Consider the following 21,618-nt stretch of genomic DNA (forward strand, 5'->3'; position numbering starts at 1 on the left):
GGCTCCTTAACAACACTAACACTAGTTTGCCTTAAAAAAAAAACACTAACACAGTAGCACTAGAACCGGGTCCCAAAGACAATGGACCCGAGTCCATACACGACCTAGGAATAGAAACATCGCAATCGATGGGCCTATCCCTACAATAGTCCACTTTCATGATATATTTACTATAAAATCTCAGTTCAATTGAGTTGTAATCTATTGCATCCATTAATTTGATTGAAATCAAAGGGCCAAAGCGCGACATGTGGCCCGAAAATCACATGTGATTGGAAAAAAGTTTCAAAATTTTTTTTTTTCAAAATTTTATTTTTTCCGAATTTTTTTTTTTTACAATCACATGTAATTCTGTATGTCAATCACATGTGATTGTAAACCCAATCACATGTGATTATGAATGTCAAATCTAATCACATGTGATTGTACAATTCAATCACATGTGATTGTGCAGAATGTGATTGTAAAAAAAAAAAATTCTTAAAATAAAGTTTTCGAAAAAAAAAGATTTAAATTTTTTATTAATTTTTTCAAAAAATAGAATTGAATTTTTTGTTTTTCAATCACATGTAATTTTTGCGTCATATGTCGCGCTCTCGTTGATCCCTTGAATCTCAACTTAATTTATGGATTCAAATGAATATCCATCCATTTCAATTAATGAAACATAAAGATTTCTTTTAACACGGAGTACTAATTTTTCTATTTTTTCTGTTTAATTTTTGCATCTTTAATTTGCATTCTTTCTTCATAAAATAAAAATAAAAATATAAGATAAACTCAGTAATAACAGTTACCCTAGGGATTCTGATCCAACGGCCAAAACTTATTCATCTTCTTCGCATTTACCCCTCTTCCATAACCGCCGCCACATCTCATCACTTTCTTCCACCATCACCTTCCACTGGTACGTTAAACCAATATATACATATATCTATATCTTTATATCTATCTATCACTAATATCTATTTAATTCTATTTATGTATATATTTAATTTATAGTTTCAGCGAGTAGGAAATTAGTTAGGGTTATGAATTGACCTAATTTTGAGACAGTGAGATAGAATTAGGGGAAATAGTGTGAGAAAGGTGCCGGTGCAGATGCCGTTGGTGGAGATGAGGAGGAGGACTAGGGTTTTTGGTGCTAGGGTTTTGAGGTCAGGGAGACGGTTGTCTACTACACCCGAGGTTATTAAACATATGCGAAAAGCGCCTTTAGCTGTTGCGAATGTAGAACATGATTGGATTGAGTTGTTAGATCATGGTGGTGTTGGTGGTGGTAGTGGTGGTGATGTTGAGGTTAAGAGAAACGGATGGTGTAAATCTGATGAAGAAATTGATAAGAATGTTTTGGATATTGATGGTGGAGAATCACGTAAAGTCATGTTTGTTGATTCGACGAAAAATGATTTGATTGAGAATGGTGAACATGATGGTGATCTTGGAACGAAAAGTAGTCAGTGGGGATTGGTTTATACTAGGAAGCGGAAGAGGAGTCCGTCTAGTAATAATAATTATTTTGATAATTTAGATAAAAAATTTGGGATGAAGTTTTCTAGGAAGGAGTCCAGAAAGACTGTTGTTACCGTACAGACGCTGTCTGATTTACTTCAAAATGTTCCGTTCGAGCCTTCTCTGAAGTCTAAATCTAGAAAAAGGAAGAGACGGAAGGTTATAGTTTCTAAACGGACGCAGTTAAATGTACCTAATTTGCGGCCAAGGAATAGAACTACCTTTAACTGTGGTATTCGAAAGAGACGAAGTTCTTTGAAGTCAAGAAAACAAAGAAAAAGTATTGGACCATTGAAATCCAGTGGTGGTCTTGCGGACGGCGCTATGTTTTTGCCTATAAAGTCTAACCCTGAGATTTTTAAGTCGATACGAAGTAATTGTTGTAAAGAAGTTAAAGAAGTAAATCATGATATAGACTCAGCGAGTTGCAATGCGAGTATTTTGGTGATAGAATCAGACAGGTGTTATAGACAAAATGGAGCTGTTATAACCCTTGAAATGCTGGATCCTAATCAGTGGTTTCTTCTGGTTAAAAAAGACGGGGTTGAGAGGTTTAGGGTTGAAGCTCGAAACGTAATGAGACCCTGTTTTTGCAACCGAGTAACTCATGCCATAATTTGGGCTGGTGGTGATGAAAGCTGGAAGCTTGAATTTCCTGATAGGCAAGATTGGGTTATTTTCAAAGAATTGTACAGAAAATGTTATGAACGAACTGAAATGAAGGCTTCATTAGCGAGTATGATACCTGTGCCTAGGGTGAATGAAGTACAAGGGTATGCAGAGGAGAAATATCTACCGTTTAATTTGCCTGATTCATATATCCGTTTAAGAGGCGATGAAGTTTCTAGATTGCTGGTAAAGAGTGATCCAGTGTATGACATGGATTCTGAAGATGATGAATGGTTGAATAAGTTTAATGTTGAATGTGATACACTAGTTGATAATGATACTTTTGAGAAAATAATCGATGCTTATGAAAAAGGGATCTATGTTAGTCCAGATGATTATTCTGATGTGACATTAGCTGTTGATCGTTGTCTGATGCTGGCATCGAAGGAAATTTTGGAAGTTGTTTATGATTATTGGATGACTAAACGGAAGAAGAAGAAGCATTCAGCTCTTATTCGAGCGTTTCAGGTAAAAGTTAGTCTAATGTATAATATTGCTGTTTGTCTTCTGTAATGCATGCAATCTAGTAAAGGTGGTAAAGTGGTTGGGTCATGTGGGTTGGCTAATGGGTCACTGTGCCAAACAGGGTAGTTATGTATTTGTTGCGTGAGTTCAACCAGGACACTATACGTCCAATGTCATTTATTTATTTAAATAGTCAAATGTGATTCCAACTTTTGTATTATTTCAGTAGTGATAGCAATAGTAATAGTAATCTATTTTGAACTTTTATGAGATGAGTACTGACTATTGTGACGTTTCTGATGTGTCATATTTGAAGTTTACTTATCTAACAAGTGTGGTTGGTTTTCGTGGCAGTTTTACAAACCGGGAAAATCTGGACAGCCTAATTTCAACGCTGTTTTGCGCAAGAAGAGATCATTTAGGCAACGTGGAAACCAAGCCGGAAGAGGAAAGCAGATTACTTTCTTGAAAGGTTTGTTGCTTCGTCTACCTGGACTTCTAACTTGAATTTATTTGTTAGTAGTCATTTCATTGTGCCTCCCAAAATTAAAAATTATTTGCCGGTATTCTCAAGGTTGCATAACGCTACTCGGGAAGTAGTTGGTTGAGACTTTTAGGGAGTACTCCCGGGAGTACTTGGATGTTGACAAAGTTTGATTTCAGTCATTTTAAACGAGTTTTGACCAAATTTGACTAGTTTTTGGAGTACTACAGAGTTTTAACCGACTTTTGAATGAATTTCCAGAGTAATCTCGAGTTCTGGCCGAGTTTTGACTGAGTTTAACCGAGTTTGACCGAGTACTCGCCAAGTAAGTTCGAGTTCTGCAGCACTGAGTAATCTAATTGCAATTTACATATGCAAACCTTGTCCAGCATAATCATGGATGTTTTGATAACCTTAAATTGTTGTTTTTAACCTTGTTTTTCAATTACATATCGACTATTTTTAAATTTAAATGATGTTTATGGCAGCATTATGTGATAAGAACGTGGTGGAAGAGGCTGAGAATGTCACCATCAAAGTTCAAGAAACTGTAGCAGCTGCAAACAGGGCTGAAGTGGGTGCAATTATGAAGCGTCAAAGAGCTCAGCTACTAATGGAGGTTGCAGACCTACTAACTTACAAGGCGGCCATGGCACTAAAATTTTCAGAAGCAAGAGCATCATCTGGATCAGTGGATGATACTATTGATGGAACTCTTTTTTCGTGGCTAGCTCGGGTTTGACTGATTTTTACCAATTGAAAGGTGGTTGTTCTATATAAGCATGTGGGATGGGGAATGATGCAAGCTAACCTGTTGGAAGTTTTTTGCATGTTGGCCATGAAAGCTGGTTGGTAGTACTGTAACTGCTGTACAGATCTTGATTTCATGTACATTCTGCATCCTTAGTGGTACCTTCTTACTAACCAAAAGCTGTACAGTTGGAGATTTGGTTTAGTTTAGTTTGTTAATATCGAGAAAAGAAATTAAAGAAAAAGAAGACTAGGTATAACTTGGTTGGGTCTATTACTGCATGGCTGTTTGGGCTCCATTTACTCTGGTTCTTATCGTCTCGCCTGCAGAGTTATTTCACTTCTAATTGCTTGTACTAACTTAGCAGACTTCTAACAAACTTATATGAGGGAATTAACTAGTATATCTAAACATTAATAATCCTGTAAATTAGGGGTAGCAAACTAGCAATCAAAAGATACTTTGGGTTTTTGTCTGTTGCTGTTTGTGCACTTTACCTTCATATATTTGAGTGTGTTTTTATTATGTTTAGTATTAGTATACTTGAAACTAAAAACCTGGGATTTAGTTGTTATCACACATGCGTTCATACTGTAGATGGGGGACATCGGACTGTTTATACTCGTAATGTTCCCTTTACCTCTGCAGTCTCTGCTGTCTAGGCTGCTATCGTTGGGCAAGATTGCAAGAATGTCAATCAGGTGTGGTTTAGGTTTACGTTTTACAAACAGGCACATAATAGGATTTTAGGTTTACGTTTTAAATAAACTAGAAAATGTGTTCAATTTGTGATTTTCAGGAAATTCTTTCAAGAAAAAGGAGTATATAATTTATAATTTTCCACCTTTCTTTTCTAGAAAATGAGAACTACAGAGTATCAATTATATTTGAATGTGTTTTATGAATTTTGAAATGACAAAACTCCTAACAGAAAAAAATAATTAAAGATAATATTCGTAAACGCGGAATGAACTTTTGTTTATCTTTAATCAAATACCATAAAACTAATAAATTATCTATTCGAGATACTCATGTGAAACACCATATTTTATAACGTGGCTCACAAGCATCCATTGAGACAAACTTGATCTTCTGGATCAGAATTGTAAAGTCCTTTTCCACATGGAGTTGAAGAATCACCTTAATTTTTTGAATATACTTTGATGGTAATCATCGGATACTCAGTAAAGTGAACAATTGGCTCTCGAGTCAACAACAACCGTTGATTTATTGACGATTTGACTGTCGTTTAGAGCCTAAATTGAACTTTAAACATGTTTAAAACCTATGGAAATTTAATTCTACCATTTTCATGACGTCTCACACTTTTTTTTCAAATTTACTTATTGACCGGAGGTCCATTCGGTACCAATCTCTCTATTCATACAACATTGATTGAGAGAGAAGACTTTCTCTACTGTTAGAGTGTTTCACTCACTTTTTTGGCCATGAATTCTGGAAAAATGCCAATAGTAAGCAGAGGAGAAAAGACCCGGGTGGAGAAATGACTTCTCTTTCTTCTAGAATAGGGTAATGATTGTCTACATCTTACCTCCCCATACCACACTTTTGTGGAATTGGGTTTTGTTGCTGTTGTTGAGTAAAGTGAATAGATTCTAAGTATTTTTTTTTTTAATTCAAATTTACGCCACCAGGTAATCAGATATTGTGCATTTGCGTTCAAACATTGGTAGTGATATATGCAACATTGTTTTTAATATATCCACTAACATTTGGGGCTATTACATTTTTTCTGTAATACCCTCAAATTGTGTAACACATTTTTAAGGATAGTTTACTAAATTTGTGTGGATCTATCAAAATCATTGTTGGAAATATCAACTCTATTTGATCCAACTTATGTATGAAATTCATCGTTCATATGGTACGATGTAATCAGCGTTCAATGACAGTGAACTCTTTGTAATAATCAAGAAGATTTGAAGCTCAAACCTAATACTTTACAAGATACCAATTAACACCTATTATACTAAACCTTTGACTAGACAATTTTTTTTTCTTTCATTTTTTTCACATTTAAATATTAGACTCTACCAAAAAAGAAAAGAACTCTTCATCTTCATCCATTTGTTTGAATCTTGTTTGACGGATTAAGGACAAAAAACTGGATAAAGTGGCAAAAATATAACAAAATATCATATGCGTTGTCACATAAGATGTGCACAGTTTGTGTTGGTGATAATACAATTTCGAGAATAAAATGTGTGATGTTGATCGTACACAAGTCATGTTCAACAAAAAGTTAAAAAATAAAATAGTAGAAACTTACGTAGTTACATATTTACACCTTGAAGATGTAATAGTTTAGTTTGATGTATAAGTAATTTTGTTTTACCATTCAATTTGCTAATTTGGAGTTTCAAGTTCTCGATCGACTAATTGACCTCTTAAACATGTAAACACATAAGTTTTTCCCTTTTTAGCTTATTGAGTAAGACAGTATTTTTACTCATATGTACGCAGTCTAACCTGGTTAACTCCGTTTTCGACCTTTTCGAAACCTATGTTCATAATTTTGAATTCTTGATAGTTTAATTGACTATTTGACTATTCTACCTTCCATACTCTATTTTGGTCAACAGTATTGATAGCAAGAATCCTAAAACATGACAAAACCAGGTATAATAACAATAGTATATCTATATCTATGTATTGTATGCTGATTTTTGTCATGTATCTAGTTAGTTTACCTAGTAATCACCATTTAAAGTCACTATAAAAACACAAATTCAGATGTACTAAAAATATCACGTTTTTCCTCTAGAAATACATACAGTTTATATATATATCCTTTATGTTCATATAAAAAGTTTCTTGATTTCCATCTGAAGTTCTAAAAATGGCTTCAGCATTGGCTGGAGATGACTTGATGCGGACCATGAGCCGTAACATGAGCCGTAATATGAGCCGCAACTTGAGCCGAAGAGGTAGTCTAGCCTCTGGGAGCACTAAGGGTTGGGGCACGGCTGGTATCCGTGAAGTGTTGACCACACCGGGTGTTGACGTGTTTCAAAAAGATGGAAGAGAAGATGATGAAGATGAGCTCATGTGGGCTGCTATTGAACGACTCCCGACTTATGATCGGTTAAAAAAGGGATTCTTGACTAACTTTTTGGATAATGGGAAAGTTATTCGAGAAGAGATTGATGTTGCGAATCTTGGACCCGAAGAAAGACAACATTTGATGAAAAATATACAACAAACGATTGATAATGACAATGAACGCCTTCTTGAACGACTTAGAGACCGTGTTAATAGAGTTGGAATTGATATTCCGAGGATCGAAGTTAGATATGAGAATTTGTCGATCGAAGGGGTTGCATTCGTGGGTAGTAGAGCACTTCCAACCTTGCTCAATACTACTATCAATTCGTTTGAGGTAAGTTCTTGAAGAGTTTAAAAAACAATTACAGAATTAGAGGTGCCAAAATGGGCAGATTGTGAAACCAGTTATAATACTCTTTTAGCGAATTATGATTCCCTTGAGGGAATTTCTTGAAATGTTAATATACAATTACAGAGCTGTCAAAATGGGTGGGTCGAGTAACCAGTTATATACTCTTTTAGCGAGTTATGACTCCATTGAGGCATTGACCCATTTGACTAGATAAAGCATGACCATTTCTGTTCATTTATAAGCATTACATCCTTCTTGAACTTCTTGATCTTATTGTTTTTATTTTTTTAAATTTCTTTTTAATCGTATATTTTTAGAATATTCTTGGATTCTTGAGGCTTTTCCCATCGAAGAAAAGAGTTGTCAAGATCCTTCATGACATATCCGGAATTGTGTCACCATCTAGGTAAGAAATTCGTGCAAATCCGTACGTTTCTAGGTCCAATTTCACTTGTTTCAATTTACGATACTCACGAAATTGATTATTTTCCTAGAATGACTCTACTTCTTGGGCCTCCGGGATCAGGAAAGACCACATTGCTAAAAGGACTAGCCGGAAAGCTAGAAAAGGATCTAAAGGTAACCTTTTTAACAATAATAGTTTATACAACTTAACTTTGGTTACTTATAGAAACTCATTTTTGGACACGAATTGTATTATTGTATATGCGTAGGTTACGGGAAAGGTAACATATTGTGGTCATGAAATGAATGAATTCGTTCCTCAACGGACATGTGCTTATATTAGCCAAAACGACTTACACCACGGTGAAATGACTGTGAGGGAGACCATCGATTTTTCTGGACGTTGTTTAGGAGTTGGGACACGATACGAGATGTTGGCTGAGTTGTCAAGACGAGAAAAGGCCGAAGGAATTAAACCAGATCCTGAACTAGACGCCTTCATGAAATCCATAGCGATATCTGGACAAGAATCTAGTTTGGTCACCGAGTATGTTCTTAGGGTACGTTTTTTCCTTGGGTAGTGATATATTCACCATCTTCCACCATGAATATGCATTAAGATGTTGTAGTGTACAACATGTTAATGCACAGTTATTTGATATTTGCACTTACTAATTACTAGATTGTTGTTATCATATAGCTACTTGGATTAGATATTTGTTCAGACACACTCGTGGGAGACGAGATGAGACGTGGAATATCTGGAGGACAGAAAAAGCGTGTAACCACCGGTGAAATGCTTGTGGGACCCGCGAAGGTTTTTCTCATGGACGAGATCTCAACGGGTCTAGACAGTTCAACTACTTTTCAAATTGTAAAGTACATGAGACAAATGGTTCATATTATGGACATTACAATGATCATTTCGCTTCTTCAACCTGCACCCGAAACTTTCGAACTCTTTGATGACATCATCCTCCTATCAGAAGGTCAAGTAGTCTACCAGGGCCCACGAAAAGACGTTCTTGAATTCTTTGAACACGTCGGATTCAAATGCCCCGAAAGAAAAGGAGTTGCAGACTTCTTACAGGAAGTCACATCAAGAAAAGATCAAGAACAGTATTGGTACAATAAAAGTATCGCTTATCGATATGTTTCTGTTGACGATTTTGTTCATTTTTTTCAAAATTTCCATACGGGTCAAAAGATCGCGGGTATACTTCATGTTCCTTACGAAAAGTCTAGAGCACACCCGGCCGCATTAGTGAATCATAAGTACGGAATATCGAACAAAGAACTCTTCAAGGCATGTTTATCTAGAGAATGGCTTTTAATGAAGAGAAATGCATTTGTGTACATTTTCAAGACTACACAAATCACTATCATGGCTTTATTTACTTTCACCGTGTTTTTTAGAACGACAATGAAATATGGTAGTCTTGATGACGGTGGAAAGTTCTACGGGGCGCTGTTTTTTAGTTTGATTAACGTTATGTTTAACGGGATGGCAGAACTTGCATTAACGATCTTTCGGTTGCCAGTGTTTTATAAGCAACGGGATTCGTTGTTTTATCCTGCTTGGGCTTTTGCGCTTCCGATTTGGCTTCTGAGACTTCCTCTTTCGCTTCTTGAATCCGGGATTTGGATCGTGCTTACTTATTACACTGTTGGGTTTGCTCCTTCTGCTAGTAGGTATGCATTTCTTGACTTTTGTGTAGTTTGACTCTGACTATTGACTATCTTTCAGGTCAGTCTTTCTACTTCAAGAATTCAATTTTCAGATGATTTTTATGATTTAAATTATATGTTTTCATTCATTGTTTTATGATTTAACTTCAAGAATTCAATTTGTACGAAAAAATTAAAACTTTCCAAGTTGAATCATCCTCTGTTTGACTTCTAGAAGTCAACCTGAAATTCTTTTTGGATCAAATGATGTACCGAATATTACAAATTTTAGTGTTTTTGTAATTGTTATGTTACAGTTTCTTCCGGCAACTGTTGGCATACTTGGGTATACATCAAATGGCTTTAGGTCTATTTCGTTTCATCGCTGCATTAGGAAGAACACAGGTTGTAGCCAACACTCTTGGCACATTAACATTGTTGTTGGTTTTCGTTCTCGGTGGATTTATTATCGCTAAAGGTTAGTAGTTAACTTTCAATTCGTACATGAATATATTATTCAACTAAGATATCAGTTATCTTGATATTGTACTAATGTACTCTTTTTTTTTTATGCTAGATGACATCCAACCATGGATGCAATGGGCATATTACCTTTCTCCCATGTCGTATGGACAAAATGCTATCGTTCTTGTTGAGTTTCTTGATAAAAGATGGAGTGCGGTAAGTTTAAACATATTAATGATCTGAAGATGTTATTAATCGATGTAGAAAAATGTAAACAGCTTTAAGTTGAAGTATTTTAGCATTTATAGTTATAAACATATTTTGGTTAATGATATTGTGCAGCCAAGTTTTAACGCACAGAATCGAGAATCAACAGTCGGGAAAGAACTTTTAAAGTTTAGAGGAATGTTTACCGAAGGACATTGGTACTGGATTTGTGTTTTAGCGCTCTTTGGATTCTCGCTCATCTTCAACCTATGTTTCGTAATAGCCCTTACGTACTTGACCCGTAAGTCAACACTAATCTCCTTGGATATATGAATCCATACTTGCATTTTAAACGTATTTGACTGTCTTTTTTGAACTTTGAAATGCAGCCATGGTGGATGCTAAATCGATTACAGATGATAAAGATGAGAAGAATAAAAAGTTGGTGAAAATGGCAACTGAATCTGAACCTTATAGAAAAGGAATGGTGTTGCCTTTCAAGCCGTTGTCTCTTGCTTTCGATCATGTGAACTACTATGTCGATATGCCTGCTGTAAGTCGTATTTGCATTCGATAATGTTATGTTTTTGATTATATGTTTAGGTTAAATGGTATATGTTTATATACATACCACTGGCAACGACACATATTTTCTAAGAGTAAAACATGGTAGCGATTCATACACCGCTAAATATACTTTATATGTTGTACTGTACAACCACATAAAACATGCGAGTATCACCTTATCAATTCCTTTAGCCTAAACACGTCACCCGAACACTAATAACATGCTATCTATATTACAGCTAATTATCTAATTCTAATTATCTAATCTGGTGTGGTCTTATGTTTGTTACTCATTAGGAAATGAAAAGCCAGGGTGTAGAGGAGGATCGTCTGCAGCTATTACGAGACGTGAGTGGCGCATTCAGGCCCGGGGTTCTGACAGCTTTAGTTGGAGTAAGTGGTGCCGGAAAAACGACGTTGATGGATGTGTTGGCGGGAAGAAAAACCGGAGGATATATCGAGGGATGTATTAGCATATCGGGTTACCCGAAGAACCAAGAGACTTTCGCTCGTGTCAGCGGCTATTGCGAACAAAACGATATTCATTCACCTCATGTCACTGTTTATGAATCTCTCTTGTATTCTGCTTGGCTTCGATTAGCTTCAGACGTCGATGAAACAACACGAAAGGTACCTAGAAAGATGCTATATTTTTTAACTACTAAGCGTATATATAAGAATTACACCGACAATCCTTATCTTTTAAAAATCACACCGATAGTCCCTGAGGTTTTCACGAAATTACACCATTCGTCCTTATCTTTTAAAAAATCACACTGATATTCCTGATTTACCTAAAAGTGTACGTTGATGGTCCCTGATTTACTGACTGATTATCGTTAGTGTCATTGATTAGTGACTACATATTGTTGGAGGTTTTATTGAGATTTCGTGTAGGGTAAAATAATCGATAGCCGGATAAATCACTGAATCGTGGTATCACTTTCCGAAAGTAATTATTCGACCCTTATTGCCTGGGTTACATGAATATTACTTTGGGATAAGACAGAGATTAGTTCTTGTTATTGGCAGTAAACAAGAACTCTTTTGCATAAGAGTATTAAGGTGTTTTTCGTATATCTTATTCTCATAAATGATAGTCTCTATTTATAGGCACCCAAAAACAAGTATTATTCCACGATGGAGATGTTTCACTAACTAATTTCGTTTTCAAATCTAAAACAAATCCTTTACATAAAGTTGTTTGTTTTATTTCAAACATCCTAATCAAGGAAATCGTTTTCAAATCTAAAACAAATCATTTACATAAAGTTGTTTGTTTTATTTCAAACATCCAAATCAAGGAAATCGTTTTCAAATCTAAAACAAATCCTTTACATAAAGTTGTTTGTTTTATTTCAAACATCCAAATCAAGGAAATCGTTTTCAAATCTAAAACAAATCCTTTACATAAAGTTATTTGTTTTATTTCAAACATCCAAATCAAGGAAATCGTTTTCAAATCTAAAACAAATCCTTTATATAAAGTTGTTTGTTTTATTTCCACCTAGTGCAAGAATAATACTTCCGTAATCACTCAAATTTGTGATAATGGAAAACCATTTTCGGGTCCGGGCAATCTATCACTTAATGGGTGTACACTCCGTACCTCCTAACCCATTTACAAGTATAGATTAAATCCCTCAATTACACTAAATTTCTAACAATCCTCCCCAATTTAGTGCAATTCGTTTCATGAGAATTAAACAAATTAAAACAAAAACTCATGCATAAATGAAAATATCTTGAAGATTGAATTTTCACCTTAGTACATTACACATTCCAAATATTCGAGAATCAGGGTGTTCTAAGAATTGAACCCTTCAACCCATTTTGAATAACTGAAAATAACATACACATAAGTTTTCAAATACTCTAAAGCTATCCTGACACTTTACAAGCCATGTGTCCATATCCTTTCATGAATGTATCCAAAGCTAAAAGTCCAAGCTTTGTTGAAGCGGCAAAACTTCACATTCACATAGGTAGTTCACTTCAGTCATGCACCTGCTCTTGCACTTTTTCAAATGAACTATTAAGAAGCTAGACTTCAACCTGACCTTCAGCAGGTCCGAGTACATACCTTACCTTGGGATGATATAAAATTTATGTACTCCAAATTTCTAAGTATAAGCCTTCCGCATTGAATTCAACTTCTAATTTTCATCAGAAGGGAATTGGGTATCTTATAATTAGAAATTTATGTGGACTTTAAACCCATCCCCACAGCAGACTTGTCAACCAAGTCTCTTGCCAATCCCTTCGTCAAGTGATCAGCTAAATTCTGTTGTGACCTTACGAACACTATAGAAATCACCCCATTCATGATGAGTTCACGAATCATACTATGTCTGACACCTAAGTGTCTAGACTTTCCATTGTACATCTGGCTATAAGCTTTTGCCAATGTCGCAGCACTATCACAATGGATAGACATGGGTGCTATAGGTTTAGGCCATAATGGTATCTCATGGATCAAGTTTCTAAGCCATTCTGCTTCTTTACCAGCAGCAGCTAAAGCAACAAACTCAGATTCCATCGTTGAGTTGGTAATACATGTCTGCTTTTTAGAAGCCCATGAAATAGCACCTCCCCCAAGCAAGAACACCCAACCACTCGTTGAAGAATGATCTTCAATATTGGTTATCCAACTCGCATCAGAATATCCTTCTATTACAGAAGGAAATCCACTGTAAGATAAACTATATGCCATAGTTTTCTTTAAATACTTCAGTACCCGCCTAATTGCTTGCCAGTGATGAGTACTAGGATTACTAGTATATCTACTCAGTTTTCCCACAGCAAAAGCAATATCTGGCCTTGTACATGTCATGGCGTACATCAAACAGCCAATCACCTGAGAATACTCAAGTTGTGATACAGCTTTACCTTGGTTAGGCATAAGCTTCTCACTTGGATCAACAGGTGTACTCACAGGAGTACATTCAAAGCAATTAAACTTTCTCAACACCTTCTCAATATAATGAGATTGAGAAATTGAAATTCCTTTGCTTTCACGTTTGATCCTAATACCAAGGATAACGTCAGCCTCCCCCATATCTTTCATGGAGAACTTTGATGACAAAAATTCTTTTGTTAAATCAACTTGACTTTGGTCAGTCCCAAAGATTAACATGTCATCAACATATAGACAAATTATAACTCCTTTACCAGAATCATCAAATTTGCTATACACACATTTATCTGCTTGGTTCAATCTAAAACCACTAGATAAAACTACTTCATCAAACTTCTGATGCCATTGCTTAGGTGCTTGTTTCAAACCATATAAGGACTTCACAAGTTTGCACACCTTGCTTTCATTTCCTGGCATGACAAAGCCCTGAGGTTGGTTCATATAAACCTCCTCATCCAAATCACCATTCAAGAATGCTGTCTTCACATCCATCTGGTGAATAACCAGATTGTGAATTGTAGCCAAAGCAATCAGCAGTCTAATGGTAGTGATACGTGCCACAGGAGCATAAGTATCAAAATAGTCAATTCCAGACTTTTGTCTAAAGCCTTGAATGACTAACCTTGCCTTGAACTTTTCAATAGTTCCATCCACCTTCATCTTCTTTTTGAAGATCCATTTGCAACCCAAAGGTTTGCAACCGGGAGGTAGATCAGCTAACACCCAAGTGTTATTGCCCATGATGGAATCCATCTCATCATTAATTGCCTCTTTCCAGAATGCAACATCCTGAGACCTCATTGCTTCATCATATGTTTTAGGATCATCATCAACATTGAAACAATATGAATATTGGGTAGAAACATCATCCCTAGAACCTTCAACTAAGTATAGTTGAAAATCTGGTCCGAATGATTTAGGTTTCCTTTCTCTTTTGCTTTTCCGAAGCTCAAGTGACTGATCAACAGCCTTTTCAGAGACTTCATCATTACAATCCTTATTGATTCCATTGTTACTTGGAATCATATCCTTTGGTCTAGGTATAGATGAAAATCGATTTTCATCAAAGATTGCATCCCTTGAATCAATCACAGAATTGATTGAGACAAATTCATTAGGCTCTATTACATAGAACCTATATGCCTTGGAATGTTCAACATATCCAATAAAAATGCAATCTATACCTCTTTCACCTAAACTTTTCTTTTTGGGATCAGGCAGTCTTACAACCGCCCTACAACCCCATACACGAAGATAATTCAAGTTAGGTTTCCTTTTATTCCAAAGTTCATAAGGTGTAATCTTGTTTCTTTTGTTAGGAACTCTATTAAGCAAATAACAAGCTGTTAACATAGCTTCCCCCCAAAATCCTTCACTTAAACCCGAATAGGATAACATGGAATTAACCATTTCCTTAAGGACCCTATTCTTCCTTTCAGATATACCATTTTGTTGTGGAGTATAAGGAGCTGTGGTCTCATGGATAATACCAACGGATTGGAAATACGATTGGTCAATGTATTCACCTCCCCTATCTGTTCTAAGTCTTTTAATCAAAGCCTTTTGTTGTAATTCTACTTCAGTTTTAAATATTTTAAATTTATCTAATGCTTCATCCTTAGTATGTAACAAATAAACATAGCAAAATCTAGAAGCATCATCAATAAAAGTCACAAAATATTTCTTGTTTCCTAAAGTAGGAGTAGCATGCAAATCACATAAATCACTATGTATTAATTCCAAAATTTCAGTATCACGATGTACATTTTGAAATGGTTTCTTAGTGATCTTTGTTAACATACACGTTTTACACTTTTCATTGTTCATGTCAAAAACCGGTATTAATCCATCTTTAGACATATCTTGCATTCTTTTAAAGTGTATATGTCCTAGTCTAGCATGCCAAAGTGTAGAATTATTTATGCTAGAAGTAGATATAAAAGCAAAATTAACATTCAAGTGATTAATGTTAAGTCTAAACATTCTATTGCATAAATAACCAAAACCAACAAACATACCATGTTTTGACAAAACAAACTTATCAGATTCAATCACTTGTTTATAACCACAACAATTTAACACACTACTGGAAACTAAATTTTTTCTTATTTGTGGTACATGCAAAACATCAAACAAACAAATAGTTTTTCCAGAACTAAAACACAAATCCACACTTCCACGTCCATGAACAGAGGCTGTTGACTCATTTCCCATATGAAGAATTGATCCATCAGTCACGGACTCGTAAGTCTTGAACCAAAATCTATCCTTGCATACATGGGTGGTGGCTCCCGAGTCAACCCACCACGCGACATCATCATCCTGCACAAAATAAGCCTCAGATATATATGAAACATAATAATTCTTATTTGAATTATTAAATATATTCTGACCTTTCGAGTTGTGGTTGTTTAAACCATTTCCCGAACCGCTTGTGCTAGATCCTTTGGCATTATTATTACCAAAAATAACCTTGCAATCCTTTTTTATGTGTCCAGTTTTACCACACTTCCAACAAGTCAATTTAGACTTCTTGTTCGGATTAGCCTTGTTATAACCTCGATGTTTACGTTTGCCCTTTTTGTCATTATTACTAGTGAACTTTTTATGTTCCACCATATTGACAACAGACGTACCAGCAACTTCGTTGCTCTTTGGCTTGTCATTATCCTGCAACCTGAGGGATTCCTCAATACGCAGATGACTACCCAACTCAACAAGAGTTAACTCCTCCTTCTTATGTTTCAAAGAATGTTTAAATTCTTTCCAAGATGGAGGTAGTTTATCAATTATGCTTGAGACTTGAATAGACTCATCCATGTTCATCTTATGTTGTGTGAATTGACCAAGTATACGAATGAGCTCATTGTATTGTTCCAAGACCGGTCTAGAATCGACCATCTTGTAATTATTAAAATTACTAACAAGGAACTTTTTACTAGAAGCATCCTCAGACATATACTTGGTTTCTAAACAGTCCCATAGTTCTTTAGAAGATTCAACATTTAGGTAAATATCAAAAAGGGAATCAGCCATACCATTGAGGATTAAACCTCTAGCGATGTAGTCATCGTTCTCCCACTTGCACCTTTTCCGAATTTGTTCAATAGTGGCATCATCACCATGATCTTCAGGAATTGGTGTGCTGAGTACGTACACCACACTCATGCTGCTCAGAAAGAAGTGCATCTTCTTTTGCCATCTCCTAAAATCAATTCCCTCAAACTTATCAAGTTTGGAGAAATTCGCCGTCATGTGTTTCATCGTAGCCGCCATCGATTATAACGAATAATTACTTTCGATTGTTGGAGGTTTTATTGAGATTTCGTGTAGGGTAAAATAATCGATAGCCGGATAAATCACTGAATCGTGGTATCACTTTCCGAAAGTAATTATTCGACCCTTATTGCCTGGGTTACATGAATATTACTTTGGGATAAGACAGAGATTAGTTCTTGTTATTGGCAGTAAACAAGAACTCTTTTGCATAAGAGTATTAAGGTGTTTTTCGTATATCTTATTCTCATAAATGATAGTCTCTATTTATAGGCACCCAAAAACAAGTATTATTCCACGATGGAGATGTTTCACTAACTAATTTCGTTTTCAAATCTAAAACAAATCCTTTACATAAAGTTGTTTGTTTTATTTCAAACATCCTAATCAAGGAAATCGTTTTCAAATCTAAAACAAATCATTTACATAAAGTTGTTTGTTTTATTTCAAACATCCAAATCAAGGAAATCGTTTTCAAATCTAAAACAAATCCTTTACATAAAGTTGTTTGTTTTATTTCAAACATCCAAATCAAGGAAATCGTTTTCAAATCTAAAACAAATCCTTTACATAAAGTTATTTGTTTTATTTCAAACATCCAAATGAAGGAAATCGTTTTCAAATCTAAAACAAATCCTTTATATAAAGTTGTTTGTTTTATTTCCACCTAGTGCAAGAATAATACTTCCGTAATCACTCAAATTTGTGATAATGGAAAACCATTTTCGGGTCCGGGCAATCTATCACTTAATGGGTGTACACTCCGTACCTCCTAACCCATTTACAAGTATAGATTAAATCCCTCAATTACACTAAATTTCTAACACATATGTGTTGTGAAACTCAGATGTTTGTAGAGGAAGTAATGGAACTTGTCGAACTAGGTCCGATAAGAAATGCGCTTGTAGGACTTCCAAGTGTGGACGGTTTATCAACCGAACAGAGAAAAAGGGTGACTATAGCGGTTGAGCTCGTTGCTAACCCATCAATCATATTCATGGATGAGCCAACGTCTGGTCTAGATGCTAGAGCGGCTGCTATTGTGATGAGAGCGGTTAGGAACACGGTGGACACAGGTCGAACCGTTGTATGCACCATTCATCAACCAAGCATAGACATTTTTGAATCGTTCGATGAGGTATGATTGATCAATCGATCCCTTTTACTGTTTCTTGATGATTTTGAATGGTTCTTGATTATTAGGGTTTAATTAAAAACTGAAAAAATCGCAACTTTATGGTTCTTGATCATTCGGGTTTGCTTAAAAACTGAAAAAATCGCAATTTTATGCAGTTGTTCTTGATGAAACGAGGAGGACAAGTGATATATGCTGGACCTCTTGGACGATATTCACATCTTCTTGTCGAGTATTTTGAAGTTAGAATCAAACTATCTTTTTTTATATCCATTTTGATGTTTTAATTCGATAAAAATTCTTACTTTTAAACCTTTTAATTTACAGTCTATTGATGGTGTTACCAAGATCAAAGAAGGAAACAATCCGACAACATGGATGTTAGATGTCAGTTCAACAGCGGTTGAAGTTCAATTAGGAGTTGATTTTGCTGAAATATTCGCGAATTCTGATCAATACAAGTAGCAAAATCCTTCAAGATTTTTGTTTTAACATATTTTACTTATCTTGTAAACAAATTTAGATTAGATATTTATGTTGTTCTGTTTCATGGATGATTATTCAGGAGGAATGAAAAGCTTATTCAAGAATTGAGCACACCACCACCAGATTCTCAGGATCTGCATTTTGCTACACAGTTTTCACAACCGTCTTTCGAACAATTCAAAGCATGTTTCTGGAAACAACATTGGTCGTACTGGCGGAACCCTCAGTACAATGTGGTTCGATTCTTTATGACAGCAGTCATCGGTCTTATTTTCGGGGTCATCTTCTGGGATAAAGGAACCAAAATGTAAGTTTGAGTTTTACTATATTACAAAGTCAAACTTATAACTAGGGATTTATTTCAAGATTCAAAATAAATCTTGAGAAATGTCAACAATTAAGTCAAACTTCCCCGAGTAGCCTGAAGAGTCTGTTTACCTCGTTTGTTTGAATAATTAAGCCTATTTTGCTATATATAAAAAAGTTTTTTGACCTTAAGTCAAACTAGTCTGAGTTTTTTTGAAATCTTCCACAAAACTTTTCAGATTTTAGTCTGGAAATCCAGTGATTTGACTTGAAAAGTCAACGTATGCTATATTCTTCAGCATTATAAACAATTAACCAACAATACAACTCTACTTGACACAGATCAAAACAACAAGATCTGTCAAATCTGATGGGAGCCATGTACGCAGCTGTCTTATTTCTTGGTGGGACAAACACATCAGCGGTTCAATCAGTCGTTGCTATTGAACGAACAGTTTTCTACCGTGAAAAAGCAGCAGGAATGTATTCTGCATTACCATATGCTTTTGCTCAAGCCTTAGTAGAAACTATATACGTTGGGATACAAACTTTTCTCTACAGTCTTCTGCTTTTTTATATGATTGGATTCGAATGGGAGTTTGGCAAGTTCTTATGGTTCTATTACTACGTCTTCATGTGCTTCGTATACTTCACATTATATGGAATGATGCTTGTTGCTCTTACTCCAAGTTATCAGATCGCTGCAATCGTTATGTCGTTTTTCCTCAGCTTTTGGAACCTCTTCTCTGGTTTCCTTATCACAAGAAATGTGAGTGTTTCCTTATTCGCCAACAAAATTTTGTTTTTAGGCACAATTTATTTATTCTAATATACGCGACCTAACTGAGTTATCTTGCAACCGTTTCTGACACCATCCAAAAATAAATTCAGCAGCAAGTATTTTTTTTATTTACTTTTTTATTTTATCTTTTTACTTTTTAGAAGTATTGATGCATCATGAATATGTAATCATATTTAATATTGATCAACTTATGTAGCAAATTCCAATATGGTGGAGATGGTACTATTACGGTTCACCGGTGGCGTGGACAATTTACGGGCTTATAACATCTCAATTAGGTGACAAATCGACCCTCGTTCAAGTGCCTAAACACGGGCTTGTGGAAGTTAAACTATACCTAAAGGAATATCTAGGATACGAATACGATTTTCTTCGATACGTTGCTCTAGCTCATGTTGGTTGGGTGCTCTTATTCTTCGGTGTATTCGTATATGGTATCAGAGCCTTAAACTTCCAAAGAAGATGATTGAAATTTGAATTTGATTTTTGAGTTAACTTTTGGATACTTTTTGATTCGTGTGATTATGGGGATAATTATGGTCATTGTTCCATAATAATTTTAATATCAATATCAACTGTTGTATGCTTATTCGTGGTAATAAAATTGGTATATTTGATGTCTAGTAATGTTCGTTTAATGTATTGTATGTATTATTTATTTTGAGTTTACAATTACAGTTATAAGTTTTATAACAATCATATTGGACAACCGAATAAGCTAACATGTCTTTCCTATTTTACTACATGGTTTAGAAAAACGGTTGAGGCGTACGCCTCGAGGCGCGCCTCGGTACGTTTTTGAAAAATCTCGATTTGGAACGTACGCCTCGATGGTGTTTTAGAAACGTACGCCTCATATGCCGAGGCACTCCGATTTTTGGCTGAGGCGTGCGCCTCATTTTGTCGGAAAGAAGAAAAGATGAAGAAAGAAAACAGGAAAAGGAAAAATAAGAGAAGAGAAGAAAAAAAACAAACTAACCTTTTGGTGGTTGGAGAAGATGAAGAAGCCATGATTTTAGGGTTTTTAAGTTAATAAAGGTGTGGTTCTTTTAAATATGATCTTGGAAGATATCACGTTGATTTATATAGTTATATTTTTATTTTCTTTATATTATATCAAATGACAATAAGAGTTCATGGACTTTTAGTAAACTTAAATAACAAGAACAAACTTGATGATCACTCTTGAACCTTTAATAGAATGACAATAACAGTCTGTTAATTATACATTATCGAAATATATCTATTTATGTATTTTTTTTTTAACTCCGCCTCGAACGTACGCCTCGGTTCGCCTCGAGGCGTACGCCTCCCCTCACAAACGAAAAACGCCTCGGGCGCGTTTCCTTTTTTTAAACTTTGTTTTACTATACAAACTAGGTTTGAAACCTAATAAACTTTCATATCTTCGCTCTTGATCTCTTCTTCTGGAAATCATTGACAATTCTCTCATTATCATGATCAGTTTAACCATATCTAATCAAGTCTTCAAATAGATAAGGAATACTCATTTATCCTTTTATTTAAACATTTATGCTTATCTTGATCACCATTTTTGGGTAAAGGGACGATCTCGGTAAAATATATTGAATCAAAACTTTACAAATCGTTCAAAAAAGTGTAGTAGCATACAACCACACAAACCAAATCCAAAAGCTAAACAAAGCTATAGACAAGAATCACAGCCTAAACCGAAACAACCTGAGCAAGCTAAACGAACCGAAGCTCATTGGAACTTCCATAGCAACTGCATATATGCCACCGATCGAGAGCGCTTCCATTTGATAGACATAAGCTTAAGCCGAACATCATATACAAATATACAATCACTGTATACATTTACCAGTGCTACCAATAACTACGAATTCTAGATCAGCCACTGTATACAATCACCTCAAACAACTTGTCAACCGATCTCTCGCAAGCCTTGTATAGACGACTATTTCTTTCTTACCAAAGGAAATAGACGGCTGCTGCAAATAATATTTTAGAAACTATAACCAAAGCAGTCTCCCTGGCCACGATAGGAACAAGAGTAGAGCGAATATCTTTCCAAATATTTCCCAAGATTGGGATCATCCCAAG

The 21,618-nt window shown here is 35.4% G+C and overlaps 1 protein-coding gene across 1 annotated transcript; it reads left to right on the forward strand.

Annotated features, from left to right (window-relative positions):
- Window positions 1-794: 794 nt before the first annotated feature.
- On the forward strand, window positions 795-20,124 carry LOC139889550 (pleiotropic drug resistance protein 2-like). The gene is made up of 20 exons (XM_071872495.1): window positions 795-2,649; window positions 3,001-3,118; window positions 3,619-3,866; window positions 4,530-4,593; window positions 6,734-7,281; window positions 7,617-7,705; window positions 7,794-7,878; window positions 7,974-8,264; window positions 8,405-9,396; window positions 9,690-9,850; window positions 9,950-10,053; window positions 10,180-10,345; window positions 10,434-10,597; window positions 10,909-11,241; window positions 17,652-17,942; window positions 18,098-18,181; window positions 18,267-18,400; window positions 18,505-18,732; window positions 19,074-19,500; window positions 19,730-20,124. The coding sequence occupies exons 1-20, from the start codon at window positions 1,102-1,104 to the stop codon at window positions 19,997-19,999; spliced, it is 6,345 nt and encodes a 2,114-aa protein (XP_071728596.1). The 5' UTR covers window positions 795-1,101; the 3' UTR covers window positions 20,000-20,124.
- The last annotated feature ends 1,494 nt before the right edge of the window (window positions 20,125-21,618 follow it).

This window comes from Rutidosis leptorrhynchoides, chromosome 2 (assembly GCF_046630445.1).
Source record: "Rutidosis leptorrhynchoides isolate AG116_Rl617_1_P2 chromosome 2, CSIRO_AGI_Rlap_v1, whole genome shotgun sequence".
Lineage (NCBI taxonomy): Eukaryota > Viridiplantae > Streptophyta > Magnoliopsida > Asterales > Asteraceae > Rutidosis > Rutidosis leptorrhynchoides.